The 24,302-nt window shown below is 39.3% G+C and overlaps 1 protein-coding gene across 1 annotated transcript in view; it reads left to right on the forward strand.

The window, feature by feature from the left end:
• Nucleotides 1–22,565, forward strand: part of cnnm2b (cyclin and CBS domain divalent metal cation transport mediator 2b) — a 229,128-nt gene extending 206,563 nt beyond the window's left edge. The window contains exons 5-8 of the mRNA XM_061988296.1: nucleotides 3,853–3,946; nucleotides 6,664–6,723; nucleotides 17,086–17,264; nucleotides 20,879–22,565. Of these exons, the coding sequence (XP_061844280.1) occupies nucleotides 3,853–3,946; nucleotides 6,664–6,723; nucleotides 17,086–17,264; nucleotides 20,879–21,160 (615 nt within the window). The 3' untranslated portion in view covers nucleotides 21,161–22,565. The remainder of the gene's footprint in view (nucleotides 1–3,852; nucleotides 3,947–6,663; nucleotides 6,724–17,085; nucleotides 17,265–20,878) is intronic.
• The last annotated feature ends 1,737 nt before the right edge of the window (nucleotides 22,566–24,302 follow it).

Genomic DNA, 24,302 nt, shown 5'->3' on the forward strand with positions numbered 1-24,302 from the left:
CGTGGAACTGTGGATCAGCTCTACACTCTACACTAGGGTCCTTGAAAGTCCATGGGAGTTTGCCCATGGACTTGGAGAAGGCATTCAACCGTGTCTCTCGGGAAGTCCTGTGAAGAGTGCTCAGAGATTATGGGGTATTGGACCGTCTGATTGTGGCCGTCCTCTCCCTGTATGATCGGTGTCAAAGCTTAATCCGCATTGCCGGCAGAAGGTGGGACTCATTTCCGGTATTGGTTGGACTCCACCAGGGTAGCCCTTTGTCACGGGTTCTTTCCTAACTTTTATGGACAACATTTCTAGATGCAGTCAGGTCGTTGATGGGATCCGGTTTGATGGCTACAGGATTAGGTCTCTGCTTTTTTGCAGATGATGTGGTCCTGATGGCTTCATCTGTTCAGGATCTTCAGCCATTTTCAGTCGAGTGTGAAGCGACTGGGATGGGAATCAGCACCTCCAAGTCCGAGTCCATGATTCTCACCCGGAAAAGGGTGGAGTGCCATCTCTGGGTTGGGGAGGAGATCTTGCCCCAGTCGAAGAGTTCAAGTACCTCGGAGTCTTGTTCATGAGTGAGGGAAGAGTGGATCGTGAGATCGACAGGCGGATCTGTGCGACATCTGCAGTGATGCGGACCCTGTATCAATCCGTTGTGGTGAAGAACGAGCTCAGCCGGAAATCAAAGCTCTCAATTTACCGGTGGATCTACGTTCTCATTCTCACATATGGCCATGACCTTTGGGTTATGACCATAAGGACAAGATCACGGGTACAAGCGGCCAAAATGAGTTTCCTCCATTGGATTCTGAGGCTCTCCCTTAGAGATAAGGTGAGAAGCTCTGTGATTCGGGAGGAGCTCAAAGTAAAGCCACTGCTCCTCCACATCGTGAGGAGCCAGATGAGGTGATTCGAATATCTGGTCAGGATACTCCTCGGACACCTCTTTGGGGAGGTGTTTAGGTATTGTCTGACCAATAGGAGGCCACAGGGAAGACCTAGGACACATTGGGGAGACACTAGCTGTGTCTCAATACGGGGGCTGCACTCTTCCAAGGACCCAACCCGTGTGGTCAACAAAGTGTGGGTCCTGGCGAGAATCTTCCAGCAGCGGCTGGAGCGATATGAATTGGGACGGTCTAACCTACGGGACACTTCCTGTTTACGTCAGTTGTGCCCGTCCTTAGGTTGTGAGTTCAAACCCCGGCCGAGTCATACCAAACACTATAAAAATGAGACCCATTACCTCCCTGCTTGGCACTCAGCATCACGGGTTGGAATTGGGGGTTAAATCACCAAAAATGATTCCCGGGCACGGCCACCGGTGCTGCCCACTGCTGTCCTCACCTACCATGATCAAGGGTGATGGGTCAAATGCAGAGAATAATTTCGCCACACCTAGTGTGTGTGTGACTATCATTGGTACTTTAACTTTAACTTAATTTGCTGCTCAGTCGCACGAGGTTGAATAATGACACACTTAAGATAAGAATATTGAAACGTTTTTTTTTGTGTACTTTTGGTCCCTCACCTTGTTTTAGAGGGGAGCAACTAAGCTCTATCCATCGGATTTTTTGTTCGGTTAGAGCCGGCCAATCATAGGATATGGTTGTGATGGAGATGTGTCATGTGCTGACAAACATTCTAAAGCTGTTATTCCTAATTATTAGTTAATGGTGGATTTATTTTTATGCGTGTGAATGCGTGTTGTGGTGGGACATGAACCTTTAAAAACACAAATAGCAGTTACTTTATTGATATGTGATTCACAATTGATGTACTTTTCTAATCTTGCATTATAGCCAGTAATAGTAAATATTGGGTGGCATAATATCAATAATATGATATATTTATTTGCAATGAAGGCAGTGGAAGTTAATCACAAGGACAGTTTCAGCACATGAGTCTATTAATTCATACAGGTTATAAAAAAAATACTTTGTTAAAAAAAAAAAAGTTTAACACAGGATCACAATAATCAATAATTAAATTAATAATTTTCAAATAACATGCATATGTAAGCAAAAAACATTGATGCACACATTTACAATACTTCACAATTCCGGCCACACATTAATAGAACATAATTAAGTTAAATTCTTGCAGTTAAAAAAATTTAAATTAAAAAAAAAAAGGTATAAGGCTTTAATTCCAAACGTTGAAAAAAAGCTCTGGGCACGGAGCCTATGGGGTGTCAGTACATCACTACTGACATCCCAGCTCGACATGTCTGCTTTTAGCGGTTTTAAATGAATAAATAAGCCTATACTTACATCTTAAAGTTGCTCTTTATGCTCTGCAAAGCGCCGCCATGTTGAAAATAATTTTCAGTGTTGGACGCACAAAGGATCTTGGGATATGAAAGGACGCAAAGTGCCATCGTCTGCTGGGGTGGGGGGAGGCATGGCCAGAGACAGGAGCAGACCCAACAAAGCAACCAAGAGAGCCGACTCCGCCCTCGGCCGCCCACCAACTCTCGGCCAGTGTCCAGTCCGCATGGATGAGCGAGGATGCATCTAAGGAGACCGAGGTGTCCGATACCTGCTCATTCAGCCAAGACACTGTGAAGCTTGTCCGTCCCGGCGCTCAGCGCTAGCTCCGCAGCCCTGTCTCTTCTTTCGCATCTCCTCCAGTCTTTCCAAACGGACTCAGGTGTGGCAGAGACCCAGCAGCTGGTCTCCATGGCCAAAAGGGGGAAAAAAACACATGAAAACACGAGGGAAACATCAGGAACACAAAAGGATGATACAAGAGCACAGAGTCCTGCTTGAACTTTTTTTAATTGGGACGGTCTTAGTGCACCGCAATGACGTCTGCACCACACAAATGCAGCCAAAAAATTGAGGCATAGCTACTGTCTCCCAGCTGCCCTGGGAACGCCTCGGAATCCTCAGGGAGGAGCTGGACGAAGTGGCTGGGGAGAGAGAAGTCTGGGCCTCTCTGCTTAGGCTGCTGCCCCCGCCACCCGACCTCGGATAAGTGGAAGAAGATGGATGGATTTATTGATGACAATTAAACACCTTCAATGTTTCTTGTGTGGGAAAGGAAGTTTATTTGTATTTATATTTCAATAGTTTCCAAATACAAACAATAATGAGATTGCGCAGCGTACAAATGTTAGTTTTTTTTATAGAGATGTCCGATAATATCGGCCGGCCGATATTAATAACTTTAAAATTATTGCTTTAAAATGTAATATCGGAAAATGTCGATATCGTTTTTTTTATTGTCGGTGTCTTTTTTTTTTTCTTTTCTTTTTTTAAATTACATTAACATAAAAAACACAAGATACACTTACAATTAGTGCACCAACCCAAAAAACCTCCCTCTCCCATTTACACTCATTCACACTCATTTACACTCATTCACACAAAAGGGTTGTTTCTTTCTGTTATTAATATTCTGGTTCCTACATTATATATCAATATATATCAATACAGTCTGCAAGGGATGCAGTCCGTAAGCACACATGATTGTGCGTGCTGCTGGTCCACTAATAGTACTAACCTTTAACAGTTAATTTTACTCATTTTCAATAATTACTAGTTTCTATGTAACTGTTTTTATACTGTTTTACTTTCTTTTTTATTCAAGAAAATGTTTTTAATTTATTTATCTTATTTTATTTTATTAATTTTTAAAAAAAGGACCTTATCTTCACCATACCTGGTTGTCCAAATTAGGCATAATAATGTGTTAATTCCACGACTGTATATATCGGTATCGGTTGATATCGTTATCGGTTGATATTGGTATCGGTAATTAAAGAGTTGGACAATATCGGATTATCGGATATCGGCAAAAAGCCAATATCGAACATCCCTAATTTTTTATTTTTAATCCTGAATTTTATTTCTACAGGGAAAAGTTGAAGTGGAGGCAGGAAAAGAGGGGATGAAGTTTGAAGCAGGAGCGTTTTCCTTCTATGGGATGATGGCCCTTACTGTCTCACCAGGTGAGAGCTGTGATCACACAACTTGCTCATTATTTTCATCTGCCCAGACCTTAAAATTGTGTTCATTACTTTAAAAAAAAACATATTTTTTTTGCTATTCTCATCTTTGTGGCATCTAACGCAAAGCTTGGCTTTCTAAATACAAAATGCAGCGAAATCACACATTTTCAGACCGTGATAAACACACTGTATGAATCTTTTACATCAGGTGTGTCAAACTTGTTACTCCTACCACTGTTTTTTTTTAAATTCTAGCAACTGAGCTGTTATTTTTTTTTACCATAAAAAAACAATGGTAGAGTTATTTCAATTTACAGTAATATGCTGTAAAAAACACAGTAAAATGTCCTGTAAAAACTATTGTCACTTTTACAGTGTACAATTCAGTGGCGGGCTTTGCGTTTCCCACCTAGGCCTTCAGAGATGTCCTACTTAGTCCGACTTTAATAAATACCCCTCAAAATACCATCATTTATGACTATGGCTGGAGAAATACTATACAGAAACACATTTGCGCACTACTGGACATTGAACCATCTCAACAGTGTACAAAACAGGCAAGGTCCGGCACATTTAAAAATCATCAGCATATAATACATACCTTATGTGGTACTGTCAAAATTAAAATATTTTTAAAGAACATATTAAATGTGGGAACATAAATAAATAAAATATTTGAACTTTTTCTTTGAGTTAAAAAAGTGAGAGCCGAGGATTTCTCTGTTGGCCGGCTATGGCTTCCTGCTTTTCGCAAATTACAACTTGTGATTGGATTCTCACTTGGGAGTGACGAGTGAAAATCCAATCACAGTCAAGTTCAGCGTAAAGCTACCTCGATGGGCTACTGTCAGCAGCTCGTGATCTGATTGGCTATCGCAACTGTCTATCAACTGTCTATCCGGCAGAATTCATACGGCGCTGGCAACAAGCTAGCTGAATTCTGATTGGATAAAAGCTCTAACGTAAAAACAAGGAGCCGAATAAGACATGAAGAGAATATGATGAATACTTTATGGAAAATAGATTAAAATGTACTTTTATTAATCTATGATCATGATTTATAGGGCTGTGAATCTTTGGGTGTCCCATGATTCGATTCAATATCGATTCTTGGGGTCACGATTCGATTCTAAATGTATTTATGTTTTCAATTCAACACGATTCTCGATTAAAAAACGATTTTTTCCCGATTCAAAAGGATTCTCTATTCATTCAATACATAGGATTTCAGCAGGATCTACCCCAGTCTGCTGACATGCAAGCAGAGTAGTAGATTTTTGTAAAAAGCTTTTATAATTGTAAAGGACAATGTTTTATCAACTGATTGCAATAATGTAAATTTGTTTTAACTACTAAATGAACCAAAAATATGACGTATTTTATCTTTGTGAAAATATTGGACACAGTGTGTTGTCAAGCTTATGAGATGCGATGCAAGTGTAAGCCACTGTGACACTATTGTTCTTTTATTTTTATTTTTTATAAATGTCTAATGATAATGTCAATGAGGGATTTTTAATCACTGCTATGTTGAAATTGTAACTAATATTGATACTGTTGTTGATAATATTCATTTTTGTTTCACTACTTTTGGTTTGTTCTGTGTCGTGTTTGTGTCTCCTCTCAATTGCTCTGTTTATTGCAGTTCTGAGTGTTGCTGGGTCGGGTTTGGTTTTGGAATTGGATTGCATTGTTATGGTATTGCTTTGTATTATTTAGTTGGATTGATACAAAAATAAAATAATTTCAAATAAATAAATAAAAAAATAAAAAATAGATTTTTTTAAAATGAGAATCGATTCTGAATCGCACAACGTGAGAATCGCGATTCGAATTTGAATCGATTTTTCCCCACACCCCTAATGATTCATGTTAGGCCAGCACACCACTGGCACAATCTGATGGATAACTTGCTTTAAAATCATAAGTCAAGCAGATATTTAAGTATTTACTTTTATTTTAACAAAAAAAAATGTTTGGAAAGGATGATAATACAGTGTAATATGTGTTGCAATATTATTAAAGTTTAAAATATATGCAATTTAATGCAGTAAATATATTTTATTCTTTCAAAATGGGAGGAATTAATACATATATAAGAAAAGATAAGGTACTTTAATGCACATTATTTCTAGGCGTTCGTGAGCCGTATAAAATGATGTCATTTCTGGAAGAAAAATGAAAAAAGTAGTAGTAGTTTTGTGGAAAAGAGCTATGTTTTTGATATTCTGTAGTAGTCAGCCTCTTGCAGTGTCACTCCTCACATTTCATTCATAAACTCCAGTCTTGTCATGTCTTGCAAGCAAGATGAGGCCAGATGGGACCTGGGAGACACCTACTGGTGAACAGTAAACATGTCTGCTGTCTGAAATCCAGTTGGATTCTTAGGATTCTTCATTATGCTTTAAAAAAAAAAAAGTGATTCCAAACCTAATTAGTGTGCAGAAGGAAATCATCCAATTTCAGCTTATTGGTCTGAAACTACTATTATTATTTGATACCAGTGACGTGTAAGGACGGGCAGAACTATTAAATGTTCTTCCACTATATGGCAATTCACATTTTTATCCACCTGTTCCGTGATATTTTTCTAATGCAAAATAACAGTTGGAAAATACTGCTTGAGCACTTTTAATCTAGCATCAATCATGTTTAGATATTTCTAATAATAATAATCTCTGACCATTCTTTATTATTTTGTCTCTTCCCCCACAAAGTCCCACTGTCCCTCTCTCGAACCTTCGTCAACAGGGCCGACTCGTTAGCTGGATCACCAGGTACAGTGTGCATTTCTCTACATTTTTTAAATTGTTTTACTAACATCTCTTTGCTAACCCCGTGAAGCACAATAAGTTCACACAAAGTTGTTGTCGGGTGCATGTGTGGTGCATGTGGGCGAAGTAGAAGGGAAAGAGTGTGAGGAAACAAACTTGAACACCCTCATCCTCTGAGCCATTATTCAAGTGGGCTGAATGGCGCAGCAGAATGGAGGCCCCAGATCGGACCCAGGCTCCGCCCACCCCCCCTCGCCCCTAACCTTTAACCCTCTGACTGCATAAACAAGACCTACAGCTTACAGCCCCCTGCTGGACACCACTCAGCGTACATATAAAAAGCGCTGCACGTACACATATGTCCACTTGCACATGTTTAGCATGCACGGGCTGCACCTGAAGGCACCACCAGCAAACTGAGCACATTTTTTTTGTTTTTTCATTACAGCATTCGGAGTCAGACTATCACACTTTTGTGTCGGTCTGGCATTAATGTTGCACGCATGGATTATTTTTTTAATATCATGCCCTGACCCCCGCTGCCTTTCAAAAGTGGAGTACTAATCTGCAAGAGTTCACATGCCAGGTCTTTGGCCCACTGTGCTGGGCCTGCACAAACACACACATTACACACACACACACACACGCTAGTTGTGCGTCTGGTAGACACACTTATTCCGACGCGGGATTACATACATTCCAGTCGGCGTAGTACCATTAGCTCGGGCCAAGCTGTGTACACTTTGTTGTGTGCGATTTCCGCTAGGCTCCTCAAAGAGGTGGAAAACATAATCTGGCTTTAATTAAAAAAAAAGAGCAAATCTTTTCTACTGAATAATAACTGAATAATAATAACCGAATGTCTGCAGAAAGTCTTTCAAGTACAGTAGTCCCTTGGTTTTTGTTCGTCAAAAGGTCAGACGACGACGAATCGTACGAAAACCGAAGCAACTTTTCTCATAAGGGATACTGTATTTTTTTTTTTAAATATAAAGCGCGTCGGATTATAAAGCGCATTGTCAATCAATGGGTCTATTCGGGTCTGTTGTCATACATAAGGCACACTAAATTTGAAGGTGCATTCAAGGGCTCATATTATGATTTTTTTCTACATATAAAACACTTCCTTGTGGTCTACATCAGTGTTTTTCAACCACTGTGTGTGCCGTGGGAGATTATCTAATTTCACCGATTTGGGGTAAAAAATATTTTTTGCAAACCAGTAATTATAGTCTGTAAATGATGTGTTGTTGTTGAGTGTCTGTGCTGTCTAGAGCTCGGCAGAGTAACCGTGTAATACTCTTCCATATCAGTAGGTGGCAGCAGGTAGCTAATTGCTTTGTAGATGTCGGAAACAGCGGGAGGCAGTGTGCAGGTAAAAGGGTGTCTAATGCTTAAACCAAAAATAAACAAAAGGTGAGTGCCCCTAAGAAAAGGCATTGAAGCTTGGGGAAGGCTATGCAGAACGAAACTAATACTGAACTGGCTACAAAGTAAACAAAAACAGAATGCTGGACGACAGCAAAGACTTACTGTGGAGCAAAGATGGTGTCCACAATGTACATCCGAACATGACATGACAATCGACAATGTCCCCACGAAGAAGGATAAAAACAAAGTAGATGCGGGAAATATCGCTCAAAGGAAGACTTGAAACTGCTACAGGAAAATACTAAAAAAAAGAGAAAAAGCCACCAAAATTGGAGCGCAAGACAAGAACTAAAACACTACACACAGGAAAACAGCAAAAAACTCCAAATAAGTCACGGTGGATGTGACAGGTGGTGACAGTACACCTACTACCTCTCTGACCGTCAGCAATTCATCTCAACCAACAACTGCACCTCCTCCACTGCCCCAGTCACCCACGGCGTCCCCCAGGGCTCAGTACTTGGCCCCCTACTCTTCACCATCTACCTCCTACCCCTCGGTCAGATCCTCCGACACCACGGCCTTCAATTTCACTGCTATGCCGACGACACACAACTATACATTTCCACCACGACCATCACCACAGCCACCCACTCCACCCTCACCACCTGCCTCACAGACATAAAAACCTGGATGCAAAAAAACTTTCTAAAACTCAACTGCAACAAATCTGAAATAATTATCATTGGCCCCGACTCCCTCACTCGCTCCACTCAGGACTTTTCATTAAACATCGACGGCTCCCTTGTCACTACCTCCACCCACATCCGCAATCTAGGTGTAATTTTCGACCCTACCCTTTCACTCCTCCCCCACGTAAACCACATCACCAAAACTGCATTCTTCCACCTCAGAAACATTGCCCGTCTCCGGCCCTCCCTCACATCCTCTGCTGCCGAAACCCTCATCCACGCCTTCATCTCATCCCGGCTAGACTACTGCAACAGCATCCTCTACGGCATCACCTCCAAAACCCTCAACAAACTGCAATACGTCCAGAACTCTGCTGCCCGCCTGCTCACCGGAACCCGCTCCAGAGAGCACATCACACCTGTCCTTCATGACCTCCACTGGCTGCCTGTCAAATACAGAATCACCTTTAAAATACTCCTCACCACCTACAAGGCACTCCATAACCTGGCACCACCCTACCTCTCTGACCTCCTCCAGCCACACGTCCCATCCCGTTCCCTCAGGTCTAGTGATGCCGGCCTCCTTGAGGTCCCCAAGACCAGGCGCCGAACCTGGGGCGACAGGGCCTTCTCCGTGGCTGCCCCCTCTCTCTGGAACGCTCTCCCCAGGCACATCAGCGATGCCCCCTCCCTCCCTACCTTCAAAGCCACCCTAAAAACTCACCTCTTCACATTAGCCTTTCCAAACTGACCCTGCCCTAGGTGTCTCTTATTTATTTATTTATTTTTATTTTTATTTATTTATTTTTTCTAATAAAGTTGTTTTTATCGTCTCCCCCCCCCCCCCCCCCCCCCCCACACACACATGTAAAGCGACTTTGGGTATTTAGAAAAGCGCTATATAAATCCCAGGTATTATTATTATTATTATTATTACTTTGAGACAAGAGCTATATTGATGCATGCTTGGTTATGGTTTAAATTCAATCCAACAATTGCGACAACGACTTTTTACTGTCAACTGAGTTTCGTTGTTTAATAATTTCTACTGGTGGTGTGCCTCCGGATTTTGTCAACACAAAAAAATGTGCCTTCGCTCAAAAAAGGTTGAAAATCACTGGTCTACATAACATGTACAGTATTTTCCGCAGTATAAGGCGCACCGGATTATAAGGCGCACCTTCAATGAATGGCCTATTTTAAAACTTTGTTCATATATAAGGCGCACCGCATTATAAGGCGCATAGAATAGACGCTACAGTAGAGGCTGGGGTTACGTTATGCATCCATTAGCTGGAGCTGCGCTAAAGGGGATGTCAACAAAACAGTCAGATAGGTCAGTCAAACTTTATTAATAGATTACAAACCAGCGTTCTGACAACTCTGTTCACTCCCAAAATGAATAAACAGCTGTTTTATTATTTTCCCCGAGGTAAAGTCAGTGACGTGGTGTTTTGTTTATCTTTTAACAACAGCAAGGTATAACATGTAGTGCAACATTTATATCACATACACTGCAAAAACTGAAATCTAAGTAAGATTAAATATCTCAAATAAGGGTGATACTTGCTTATTTTCTGTATGATAAGATAATTCTTCTCACTAAGCAGATTTTATGTTGGAGTGTTTTACTTGTTTTAAGGGTTTTGGTCCTAAATGATCTCAGTAAGATATTACAGCTTGTTGCTGAGATTTGATGGCCGATATTGAGTAAAATATGCTTGAAACTAGAATATCAACTGTTGCAAAGCTGTGGCATCAACACTCACAAGTATAAAACTACTTTTTTAAAGTAATAATTTCTTACTTCAAGCATGAAAAAAAAAATCATGATGCCGAGCACATATCATTATGTCAAGATAATGGCACTAGCATTTACTTAATTTAAGAATATTTTTCAACATATTGAGCAAAAAGGTCTCTTTTTTTTCTACCAAGAAAAGTGCACTTGTTATTAGTGAGAATATACTTATTTTAAGGTATTTTTGGGTTCATTAAAGTTAGCTAATTTTACTTGTTTTGGAAAGTCTTGACAAGCCGAATTTTCTTGTTCTATTGGCGGATAATTTTGCTTAGTTCAAATAAAATACCCCTAATTTTTGTATTTTTTTTTCTTGTTTTTGAACACTGACTTTTTGCAGTGTATAAGGCGCACCGGATTTTAAGGCGCACTGTCAGCTTTTGAGAAAATTGGAGGTTTTTAGGTGCAACTTATAGTGCGGAAAATACGGTAATGGTGGTTCTTTGGTCAATATTTTTATGTTTTACAAACCGATTTCAAGCCGCTTTCTCACCGTCTCTTCAGGATGCACCGTTTGGTTACCATAGGGCGCACCGGATTATAAGGCGCACTGCCGATGAATGGTCTATTTTCGATCTTTTTTCATATAAAAGGGGCACCGGATTATAGGGCGTCATCTTTGTTATAGCAGTGCAGCGTGCAAGGACGGGAGTGGAAGAAGTGTCAAAAGATGGAGCTAACTGTTTTAATGACATTTAGACTTTACTTCAATCAATAACGGAGCAGCATCTCCTCATCCGGAAACAAAAACAAGGCCGGAAATGTGTCCAGTGAAAAACCGTCCAACTGGAACTCTAATATCTAAAGTTCCTTGTGTGAATAATATAAACTCACTACACCGGTATGTTTTAGCACTTTCATGGCGAGTTTACTGACATATATAAGTAAGAACTTTACACTACTTTATATTAGAAATGGCAACAGTGGAGGATGAATGTCCCATAACAAGAAGATAGAGAACAAGAAGAAGCTTATCGACTACGGTGTCGGTACGGACTACAAAGGCGGGCGCGTGCAAATTTTGAGGACTTATTCAGATCCCAAATACAGATCAGCAGGTACCAGAAGGTTAGAAAAGTTGCTTTTGCATAATATTGTGAAACAAAATGCCAGATAATATGTCTTACCTTATACACACACCATAATAATACTCCTATGTTGAAGCACATCAAGCGGTGCGTCTTCATATCTTACCAAAGTCGTACTAAAACACTTTAATAATCTGGCTTTAATTAAAAAAAAGAGCAAATATTTTCTACTGAATAATAATAACTGAATCTCTGCAGAAAGTCTTTCAAGTACAGTAGTCCCTTGGTTTTTGTTAGTCAAAAGGTCAGATGAAGACGAATCGTGCGAAAACCGAAGCAACTTTTCTCAGAATGAATACCGTATTTTTTTTAAATATAAAGCGCGCCGGATTATAAAGCGCATTGTCAATCAATGGGTATATTCGGGTCTGTTGTCATATATAAGGCACACCGAATTTTAAGGCGCATTCAAGGGCTCATATTATGATTTTTTTGTAAATCAAATCAAATCAACTTTATTTATAAAGCACATTTAAAATGTACATATAAAACCCTTCCTTGTGGTCTACATAACATGTAATGGTGGTTCTCTGGTCAATAGTTTGCATGGATTATGTTTTACAGATCATCTTCAAGCCACTGTCTGACCGTCTCTTCAGGATGCACCGTTTGGTTACCGTATTTTCCGGACAATAGGGCGCACCGGATTATAAGGCGCACTGCCAAAGAATGGTCTATTTTCAATCTTTTTTCATATAAAAGGCGCACCGGATTATATGGCACATTAAAGGAGTCATATTATCATTATATTTTTCTAAAAGGAAAACACTTCCTTGTGGTCTACATAACATGTAATGGTGGTTCTTTGGTCTAAATGTTGCATCGATTATGTTTTAAGGATCATCTTCAAGCCGCTTTCTGACAGTCGCTTCCGGATGAGTCCGACCGGAACTCTCTAATAACTAAAGTTCCTTGGGTGAATAATGTAAACTCACTACACCGGTATGTTTTAGCACTTTTATGGCGAGTTTACTGACAGATATAAGTACCTACTCAGTGGCCTAGTGGTTAGAGTGTCCGCCCTGCGATCGGTAGGTTGTGAGTTCAAACCCCGGCCGAGTCATACCAAAGACTATAAAAATGGGACCCATTACCTCCCTGCTTGACACTCAGCATCAAGGGTTGGAATTGGGGGTTAAATCACCAAAAATGATTCCCGGGCGCAGCACCGCTGCTGCTCACTGCTCCCCTCACCTCCCAGGGGGTGAACAAGGGGATGGGTCAAATGCAGAGGACAAATTTCGCCACACCTAGTATGTGTGTGACAATCATTGGTACTTTAACTTTAAGTAAGAACTTTACACTACTTTATATTAGAAATGGCAACAGCGGAGGATGAATGTCCCATAACAAGAAGATAGAGAAAAAGAAGAAGCTTATCGACTACAGTGTCTCCACGGACTATAAAGGCGGACACGCGCATTTTTTCTGGGTTTATGCAGATCCCAAATACAGATCAGCAGGTACCAGAAGGTAAGAAAAGTTGCTTTTGCATAATATTGCGAAACAAAACTCCAGATAATATGTCTTACCTTATACACACCATAATAATACTCCTATGTTGAAGCACAGTACAATCCATCAAGCGGTGCGGCTTCATAGTTTACCAAAGTCGTACTAAAACATTTTGATAGATTTTTGAGCGCCGTGTGTAATGTTCTATATTTTCAATGGAACATATCAAATGTTGGTGTTGTTTACTTGAGTGATATTGCCATCATACCTCTTACCACGTATCTTATGTTTGACTGTCATCTACTGGTCACACTTATCATTACACCATGTACCAAATAAAATTGCTTCGAGGTTGGTGAGCAAAACCAGAATTATTCCGTACTTTAGGCGCACCGGTTGTAAGGCGCACTGTCAAGTTTTGAGAAAAAAATATATATTTTAAGTGCGCCTTATAGTCCGGAAAATACGGTATTTACGTGACTCCACTTCAACTGCATCTTCTCCCTGTCATCCTTTGTTGTAGTTTTTTAGCGCTTCCATAGCAAGTCGGGACTTATGCAAATCCCATACGCACAACAGTAAGAACCAATAGGTAAGAAACGTTGGTTTTGCATAATAGGGCGAAACAAAACGGCAGGAAATATGTCTCCTAACAGATGCCATTTTGGGGTCTTTATACACACGCCATAATAATACTCGTATGTTGAAGCACAGTACGTCTGACTACGGTAGCTGTAATGCTCCGACAATCCATCAAGTTTCGTAGCTTACCAAAGTTGTACTAAAACACCTTGATAATTAAAAAAAATATTTTCTACTGAATAATAACTGAGTAATAATAACTGAATCGCTGCAGAAAGTCTTTCAAGTACAGTGGTCCCTTGGTTTTTGTTAGTCAAAAGGTCAGACGAAGACGAATTGTACAAAAACCGAACTTTTCTCATAAGGAATGCCGTATTTTTTTAAACATAAGGCGCACCGCATAATAAGGTGCATTAAAACAGTTAGCTCCATCTTTTGACACTTCTTCCACTCCCGTCCTTGCATGCTACACTGCTACAACAAAGATGACGGGGAGAAGACGCTGCCGAAGATGATCTATAAAACATGACCAAAGAACCACCATTAAATGTTTTGTAGACCAGTGATTTTCAACCTTTTTTGAGCGAAGGCACATTTTTTGTGTTGACAAAATCAGGAGGCACACCACCAGCAGAAATCATTAAACAACGAAGCTTAGTTGACAGTAAAAAGTCGTCGCAATTGTTGGATATGAATTTAAAGCATAACCAAGCATGCATCAGTATAGCTCTTGTCTCAAAGTAGGTGTACTGTCACCACCTGTCACATCACGCCGTGACTTATTTGGAGTTTTTTGCTGTTTTCCTGTGTGTAGTGTTTTAGTTCTTGTCTTGCGCTCCAATTTTGGTGGCTTTTTCTCTTTTTTTGGTATTTTCCTGGAGCAGTTTCAAGTCTTCCTTTGAGCGATATTCCCCGCATCTACTTTGTTTTTATCCTTCTTCGTGGGGACATTGTCGATTGTCATGTCATGTTCGGATGTACATTGTGGATGCCATCTTTGCTCCACAGTAAGTCTTTGCTGTCGTCCAGCATTCTGTTTTTGTTCGCTTTGTAGCCAGTTCAGTTTTAGTTTCATTCTGCATAGCCTTCCCTAAGCTTCAATGCCTTTTCTTAGGGGCACTCACCTTTTGTTTATTTTTGGTTTAAGCATTAGACACCCTTTTACCTGCACACTGCCTCCCGCTGTTTCCGACATCTACAAAGCAATTAGCTACCTGCTGCCACCTACTGATATGGAAGAGTATTAGACGGTTACTCTGCCGAGCTCTAGACAGCACCAACACTCAACAACAACACATCATTTACAGACTATAATTACTGGTTTGCAAAAAATATTTATTACCCCAAATCGGTGAAATTAGATAATCTTCCACGACACACCAGACTGTATCTCACGGCACACTAGTGTGCCACGGCACAGTGGTTGAAAAACACTGATGTAGACCACAAGGAAGTGTTTTACATTTAGAAAAAAAAAAATATATATATATATATATATATATATGACTCCTTTCATCCGCCCTATAATCCGGTGCGCCTTATATATGAAAAAACATTAAAAATAGACCATTCATTGGCAGTGTGCCTAATAATCTGGTGCGCCTTATGGTTTGGAAAATACGGTAGATATCAAAGTTCAGCTATCATTGAAATACAATAATTTCAAAAAGTTGCTTGCTGTGCATTTATTTTTCTGTCAAAATGGATACACATTAAGCAGAAATGACAAAATGACTTATTGACACACATTTCTAGGTTTTTGCAAGACAGATTAAACAATGTGGTGGGCCAGATGTGACACCTGTGCTTTAAAGTCTATACTATGCCTCTTACAGTTAATAAACACATTTTCACTTTGGTTGCACGCAGAAAGAAACAGTTACAGTATTGTACTTAGAAAACGAGCAGTTGCACATCTCCACATTTTGTCAAAGCATTTTTCTGCTGGAAAATGTTGAGTGACTTATGAGACAGCACCCGCTGCTGGATTCATAGCTATAGCTCATATTTTCCCCTGCAGATAGCGCCATCAAACCACTTTATTAATGGAAGAAAAAAAAAAGTTTTTTTGGACTAAAAGCCGACAGGTATATAAGCCGTACCCATTAAATTTTAGAAGAAAAACTATTTTAAGCCGCAGATATATACTGGTACGTTGTGAAATGAGGTGTTTGCATAAAAATAGTTTTGAAATGTTCCAAACAGTGCCTGTAACACGGCAGTAAAACGTCTAAACCAGGTGTCGGCAACCAAAAATATTGAAAGAGCCATATTGGACCAAAAATTTAAAATTAAAAATTAAAAGCCTTATATAAGTGTTATAATGTAGGCAACACATGATGTAAGTGTCTATATTAGCTATATTAGCCTACTATCAAAGACTGACGCAAATCTTCGTTGACAGAAATGTTGTGTTTTTTATTGTACACATTTTTGCAACTTTGGAAATCATTAGTAAAATTAAGGCTTCTCACAGGATGAGATAACTTCTGGAAATTACTGGCTCAGAATGGCCAAAGATATAGATGTGTGTGTCCAAGTTTAAGGAAACGGCAGACTGTCTTCTTCTAATGGATTTATTACAATCTTTGCAAGCTGGGTAATGTTTGCTGTGGTCTGGAACAACATGGCACACAAACAACTATCAGACATGCAGCCTATATTACATACAGATAATGTGTCATGAGACATGCAAATATAAATTATATACACAGAGGACATAAGTAAAGGAAATTAAATATACCTACAAACGAGCCTTAATGATGCAATATATACATACAGTTAGCCTAAATAGCATGTTAGCATCGATTAGCTTGCAGTCATGGATTGACCAAATATGCCTGATTAGCACTCCAAGCAAGTCAATAACATCCACAAAGCTCACCTTTGTGCATTCATGCACAGCATAAAATGTTTGGTGGACAAAATGAGACAAAGAAGGAGTGGCATAAAACACGTCTTTCTGTGGCAGCATTGGAGAAAGTTGTACATGTAAACAAACTATGATGAGTTCAATGATCGCTGAAATTAGTAGAACAAAACGGTGCTTGCCAAATACTCTCATCAGTGAAGCATGTTTAACATAAACAGTGGGATTTCTAACAATTAGGAAGGTTTGTGTCATGTTTGTTCTCCTACAGAAAAAAAATTAAAACAAAATATTCCATTTTCACACATCTCTGAAAGAGCAAAAAGTCATTGATGTCTTTATTCATCCTTTATGATATGAATAAGATTTTTGTCCCGGTACCTTGGAAACACTTTGAGTTTGAACAGTTTCTTAACGTCGATCCTTTTAGTACTTTGTTTGATTTCTTTGCTTAATCCATGTCATCATTTAACTGAATAACTGAATATTTGATCACTTCCCTTGCAGAGAGTAAATCTCCTCCACGGCAGTTTGGACTCAATCATTCAGACTCTCTGAACAGGAGCGATCGAATAGACGCCATCACACCAACGCTTGGCAGCAGCAACAATCAACTCAACTCCTTCCTGCAGATCTACGTCCCCGACTATTCTGTCAGGGCGTGTTCAGACCTGCACTTCATTAAGGTGGGCACCTCCAGGTGGTCTTTGTGACGCTCAGTGCTTTAAGGGAAGATGTTGACACCTTTAATAAATGTAGGCGGTGTCTAAATGGCCTTAAGGAGAACTTTTTTATTTACAAACCCCATTTCCATATGAGTTGGGAATTTATGTTAGATGTAAATATAAACGGAATACAATGATTTGCAAATCCTTTTCAACCCATATTCAGTTGAATATGCTACAAAGACAAGATATTTGATGTTCAAACTGATAAACTTTATTTTTTTTGCAAATAATAATTAACTTAGAATTTCATGGCTGCAACACGTGCCAAAGTAGTTGGGAAAGGGCATGTTAACCACTGTGTTACATGGCCTTTCCTTTTAACAACACTCAATAAACGATTGGGAACTGAGGAAACTAATTGTTGAAGCTTTGAAAGTGGAATTCTTTCCCATTCTTGTTTTATGTAGAGCTTCAGTCGTTCAACAGTCCGGGGTCTCCGCTGTCGTATTTTACGCTTCATAATGCGCCACACATTTTCGATGGGAGACAGGTCTGGACTGCAGGCGGGCCAGGAAAGTACCCGCACTCTTTTTTTACGAAAAGTTAAAGTACCAATGATTGTCACACACACACTAGGTGTGGCGAAATTATTCTCTGCATTTGACCCATCACCCTTGATCACCCCCTGGGAGGTGAGGGGAGCAGTGGGCAGCAGCGGTGGCCGCGCCCGGGAATCATTTTTGGTGATTTAACCCCCAATTCCAACCCTTGATACTGAGTGCCAAGCAGGGAGGTAATGGGTCCCATTTTTATAGTCTTTGGTATGACTCGGCCGGGGTTTGAACCCACAACCTACCGATCTCAGGGCGGACACTCTAACCACTAGGCCACTGAGTAGGTTAGAGAGCTGAGAAGCCACGCTGTTGTAACACGTGCTGAATGTGGCTTGGCATGGTCTTGCTGAAATAAGCAGGGGCGTCCATAAAAAAGACGGCGCTTAGATGGCAGCATATGTTGTTCCAAAACCTGTATGTACCTTTCAGCATTAATGGTGCCTTCACAGATGTGTAAGTTACCCATGCCTTGGGCACTAATACACCCCCATACCATCACAGATGCTGGCTTTTCAACTTTGAGCCTGTAACAATCCGGATGGTTCTTTTCCTCTTTGGTCCGTAGGACAAGACGTCCACAGTTTCCAAGAACAATTTGAAATGTGGACTCGTCAGACCACAGAACACTTTTCCACTTTGCATCAGTACATCTTAGATGAGCTCGGGCCCAGTGAAGCCGGCGGCGTTTCTGGGTGTTGTTGATAAATGGCTTTTGCTTTGCATAGTAGAGTTTTAACTTGCACCTACAGATATAGTGACAAAGTGTAGTTACTGACAGTGGTTTTCTGAAGTGTTCCTGAGCCCATGTGGTGATGTCCTTTACACACTGATGTCGCTTTTTGATGCAGTACCGCCTGAGGGATCAAAGGTCAAGGCCTAGCCGCTTACTTGCAGTGATTTCTCCAGCTTCTCTGAACCTTTTGATGATATTACGGACCGTAGATGGTGAAATCTCTAAATTCCTTGCAATAGCTCGTTGAGAAATGTTGTTCTTAAGCAATTTGCTCACGCATTTGTTCACAAAGTGGTGACCCTCGCCCCGTCCTTGTTTGTGAATGACTGAGCATTTCATGGAAGCTGCTTTTATACCCAATCATGGTACCCACCTGTTCCCAATTAGCCTGTTCACCTGTGGGATGTTCCAAATAAGTGTTTGATGAGCATGCCTCAACTTTCTCAGTCTTTTTTGCCACTTGTGCCAGCTTTTTTTTAAAAACATGTTGCAGGCATCAAATTCCAAATGAGCTAATATTTGCAAAAAATAACAACGTTTCTCAATTCGAACGTTAAATATCTTGTCTTTGCAGTCTATTCAATTGAATATAAGTTGAAAAGGATTTGCAAATCATCGTATTCTGTTTTTATTTACCATTTACACAACGTGCCAACTTCACTGGTTTTGGGTTTTGTATTTATTATTCTATATATTTACTTTGCATGCACAGCCAAGGGGCAACACAAAGTTCTGTGTGTGGTGCACACAAACACAAACGCACACACACTCGCACACTATTGACCAAAACAAAACAATTGATGAAAAATGCCACATTTGAGGCGTCCACACTGGAGAATAACTTATATATATAACGCTATCTAAAATTACAATTCAAAGAGATATATGATCAAATATATGTAAAAAATTAAATGTAATATATTATAAATATATTTTGCGGTAAAATTTCGTACGCAGGTAATTATGATAATTTTTTGTACTGTGACAATAAATCTTTCTAGAGCAGTGAAACTCAAACTGTGGTACTTGTACATCTAGTACTGTGTTTTATTGTCTTATATTCAAACACAGTGTTACTGTTCAAACAATTTTTTAATGCTAGAGTGGCCAAAAATATTCAATAAACTTGTTAAATAAAACCTATGCCCTGTTTTAATGAACACTTAGGCCTACTATGCTACTGTTGGTCAGTGGTATGCGGGCTCCATCTAGTACTATGTTTTATTTTCTTATATTCAAACACAGTGTTACTGTTCAAAAATATTTTTAATGCTAGGATGGCCAAAAATATTCAATAAACTTGTTAAATAAAACCTATGCCCTGTTTTAATGAACACTTAGGCCTACTATGCTACTGTTGGTCAGTGGTACGCGGGCTCCATCTCGTACTGTTTTATTGTCTTATATTCAAACACAGTGTTACTGTTCAAAATATTTTTTAATGCTAGAGTGGCCAAAAATATTCAATAAACTTGTTAAATAAAACCTATGCCCTGTTTTAATGAATACTTAGGCCTACTATGCTACTGTTGGTCAGTGGTACGCGGGCTCCATCTAGTACTGTTTTATTTTCTTATATTCAAATACAGTGTTACTGTTCAAAATATTTTTTAATGTTAGAGTGGCCAAAAATATTCAATAAACTTGTTAAATAAAACATATGCCCTGTTTTAATGAACACTTAGGCCTACTATGCTACTGTGCTACTGTTGGTCAGTGGTACGCGGGCTCCATCTCGTACTGTTTTATTTTCTTATATTCAAACACAGTGTTACTGTACAAAAATATTTTTAATGCTAGGATGGCCAAAAATATTCAATAAACTTGTTAAATAAAACTTATGCCCTGTTTTAATGAACACTTAGGCCTACTATGCTACTGTTGGTCAGTGGTACGCGGGCTCCATCTCGTACTGTTTTATTGTCTTATATTCAAACACAGTGTTACTGTTCAAAATATTTTTTAATGCTAGAGTGGCCAAAAATATTCAATAAACTTGTTAAATAAAACCTATGCCCTGTTTTAATGAATACTTAGGCCTACTATGCTACTGTTGGTCAGTGGTACGCGGGCTCCATCTAGTACTGTTTTATTTTCTTATATTCAAATACAGTGTTACTGTTCAAAATATTTTTTAATGTTAGAGTGGCCAAAAATATTCAATAAACTTGTTAAATAAAACATATGCCCTGTTTTAATGAACACTTAGGCCTACTACGCTACTGTTGGTCATCGCGGTGGTACTTGGAGTTTTTTGTGTGATTTGTGACACGCCTGTTTCCCAGGTGACGCGGCAGCAGTACCAGAACGCCGTGATGGCGTCGCGCATGGACAAGACGCCGCAGTCGACGGACAGCGAGTTCACCAAGATCGAGCTCACGCTGAGCGAGCTGCGCGACGGCGTGGAGCCCTGCGCCGTGGTCGCCGGCGTGGCCGCTCCCCCGCCGACCGCCCCGGCCGTGACTGTGCCCTCGGCGAACGAGACGTCCCACCTGCTCAACCAGCAGCACAACTGCGTGGGCGTGAGCAGGAGCAACCACAGCGCTCACAACGAGGGGCCCGTCTAGCCCACCTCCCCACCGGGAGACCCCAGAGCCTTCACCCTCCAGTCTGACGGACACGGCGCAGTGGCGTAGCTAGAGACCAGGGGGGTACGGGTGGGTGCCCTCGGACGCTGCCCCCCCCCTCTCCCCATTCAGTCAGTTAGTGAGACCCTCCAAGGGTGGGGGAGGTGGGTGTCTCTGCTACACCCTCCTACAGACGGTGCTGAGACTGAGCTTCCATTGCCGTGACTTAGAGGACGGAGTTACAGTGTGCATGCATCCCCTCACTCAGGCCAAAGACCTTGGTCCCCCCCGCCCCCCGGCCCACCCCCACCTCCCCTATTTGCCACACTGCTGTCTGCTTGCACACATGCAACAAAACACAAAGCGATCCCACCTTTTGCATCTTTCAGGGAAACTCCCATCATCAGCATGGACTCATGGAGCAATGGTTTGGCAAAGACTGCACCAAAAACCGCTTTGAGAGAAACCATTACATCACAAACCAAGAATGTTCTCCTGTATTTATTTATTTTATACTATTGTATGTACGTGTATGGATACATACATATGTAGGGATGCACGTGGAGGCGTGAAAACATGCCCGTGAAGGTGAGGAAGAACATCAACTTCCATGCGTGTTCATGAGGGGGTGAAGGTCTTTTACAGATACACTATGTACATTACAGATTGTCTTATTTTTACTATTGTATATTCTTAATTGGGCTTTTTCACCCTTAAAAAAAAAAAATCACACTATTGCCTTGAAGAAAAAGAAATCGTAACAGTAATTATTTTAACAAAGTGCAATGAACAGAACTTTATTTAAGAGATGATTATTAATGACTGTATTGTAAATTGACAGATATATTTGTGTGTGTGTGTGCGTGTGTGTGCGTGTGTGTGTGCGTGTGTGTGTAATTGTGTGTTTGGATGATACTAAACCCCACATCCACACGCAAAGTGTCCCTTACTCTAATTGGATGAGCTCGGTCATGTGACCCGCACGTTATGGCATTGAAGTGTCTTGGAGTTGTCGTCTTTAATCAAACTTGACTATTGCACAGTATTAATGACCTCATCTAACATGTGGAGCATCTTCTACGTCACAAGGAGAAACCCCAACATTAAACATGCGGCGTTCCTTTTTTTTTTTTTTACTCTCCGTACTTTCATTTCCTCCGTTTATCCACGGCAAAACGGGGCCATTCCACCAAATTGATGCCATTTGTAATCTAAAATGTTGGTCTCTATTCAACTGTAAATCTGGCAATGCATATATTGAACTACTCTCATCTCAGGCAATATTATTTTTGTTCTGGTGACGCATTAAAGTAACAGGACTCAAAGTAACAGGAGTGAGGTTTTAGCATTGAATTATCAAATACATGAACTATAACCACATAGCATTTATGCTAAATAGCATAACAACAACACATATATTTAAAAAATAAACATAATCTTTTTTTCTAGTTTATATATATATATATATATATATATATATATATATATATATATATATATATATATATGTGTGTGTATATATATATATATATATATATATATATATATATATATATATATATATTTAATTATTATTATTTTTTAATTAATTTTACTATTATTATTATTTTATATAATATTTGTTTGAGGGGGGAAATATTATTATTATAATATTAGTATTTCATTGTATTTCTGGACTGTTTATGTCAAAAATTCAATAAACAAATGTTTAAAATACAAAAATATAACATAAGGATTTAAATAACAGGACTGTGCCAAAATGTTCACCTTGTACGGCTCGTAGTAGAATAAATAAAACATTCGTCAAACTTGTTTCATTGATGGCCACATGGCAGTTATAGCTCCTCTTAAAGGGCTGCTTGTAACAATGAGTAATAAATTAATATAAACATGTAATATTCCCCTTAGAATATGATTTAATCATTATATATACGTGTATATACATATATATGTATAAATATATATATATGTATATATATATATATATATATATATATATACGTTAGGTCAGGAAAAAACACAGAGGCTATTTTATCCCGACAAGCCTGTTTCACAGGGGATTTTACCTGCGAAACAGGCTTGTAGGGATGAAATAGCCTCTGTGTTTTTTCCTGACCCAACGTATATTCCGCTCTACCCCGATATTGAGCACTGTATAATGGATAAATATATATATATACATATATACGTATATATATATTTTTCTTTTATGTACCAAGTGAAAATAAAATCTGTAGACTGGCAGCTCAGTCCCCAGAATTTTCAATGTTTTTTGTTTTTTTTTACAATATATTACTGTAAATGGAAAACAGTACCACTGCTTTTTTACGTTAAAATACTGGTGACTGAGTGGAAAGTTTTTTTTACTGTAAAATCTGTGGTTGTTGTTTTTACAGTGTATTACTGTAAATAGACAAACTGTACCATTGATTTTTTTAACGGTAAAATTTTGACGACTGAGCAGCCTGATTTTTTTCTTTTCTTTTTTCAAAACTAATAGTTCAATACTATTACAGATTAAAACTACTTTCCAACCCTAAAATCCGACAAATATAACTAACATTACATTATTAGCATGAACAACATTATTGTTATGGATTCATACATAAGTCAAGCAGATATTTAAGTATCTATTTTTAATTCAGAAAAAAAAAAAGCAAGGTATTACTGTATAATATTGAATAATAATATATATAATTGCATGCAGTACATATATATTTTTTATGTCAAAACAGAAACAATGAATACATTTAGTAAGACCAAATAAAGTATTTTATTAACGCATGTCCAGGCTTTCACAGGCCACATAAAATGATGTGGCCCACGGGCCTTGAGTTTGACACCTGTGTGTTAGCGTAACAGGACTGAGTGATAACCCAAGGACACGCCTAATGTGTGCATTTAACTAAATTGTTGTTTTATAAGAAAATAAACATATAGTTGAGATGAAGAGTAATACAAATATGTAAAAAATATAACGAGAAAGCAATACAGGCAACACATGCTATTTTTTGTCTAATTCATCTTTTAAATTGTATCTATTAAATATGCAATCACAGGACACTTTATGAAAAATATATATTATACAGAGTTAATTTTACAGTGCATTTTTATATTCTTTTTTTTTTTCCTGGGCATGCAA

This window comes from Nerophis lumbriciformis, linkage group LG27, assembly GCF_033978685.3.
Source record: "Nerophis lumbriciformis linkage group LG27, RoL_Nlum_v2.1, whole genome shotgun sequence".
NCBI lineage: Eukaryota > Metazoa > Chordata > Actinopteri > Syngnathiformes > Syngnathidae > Nerophis > Nerophis lumbriciformis.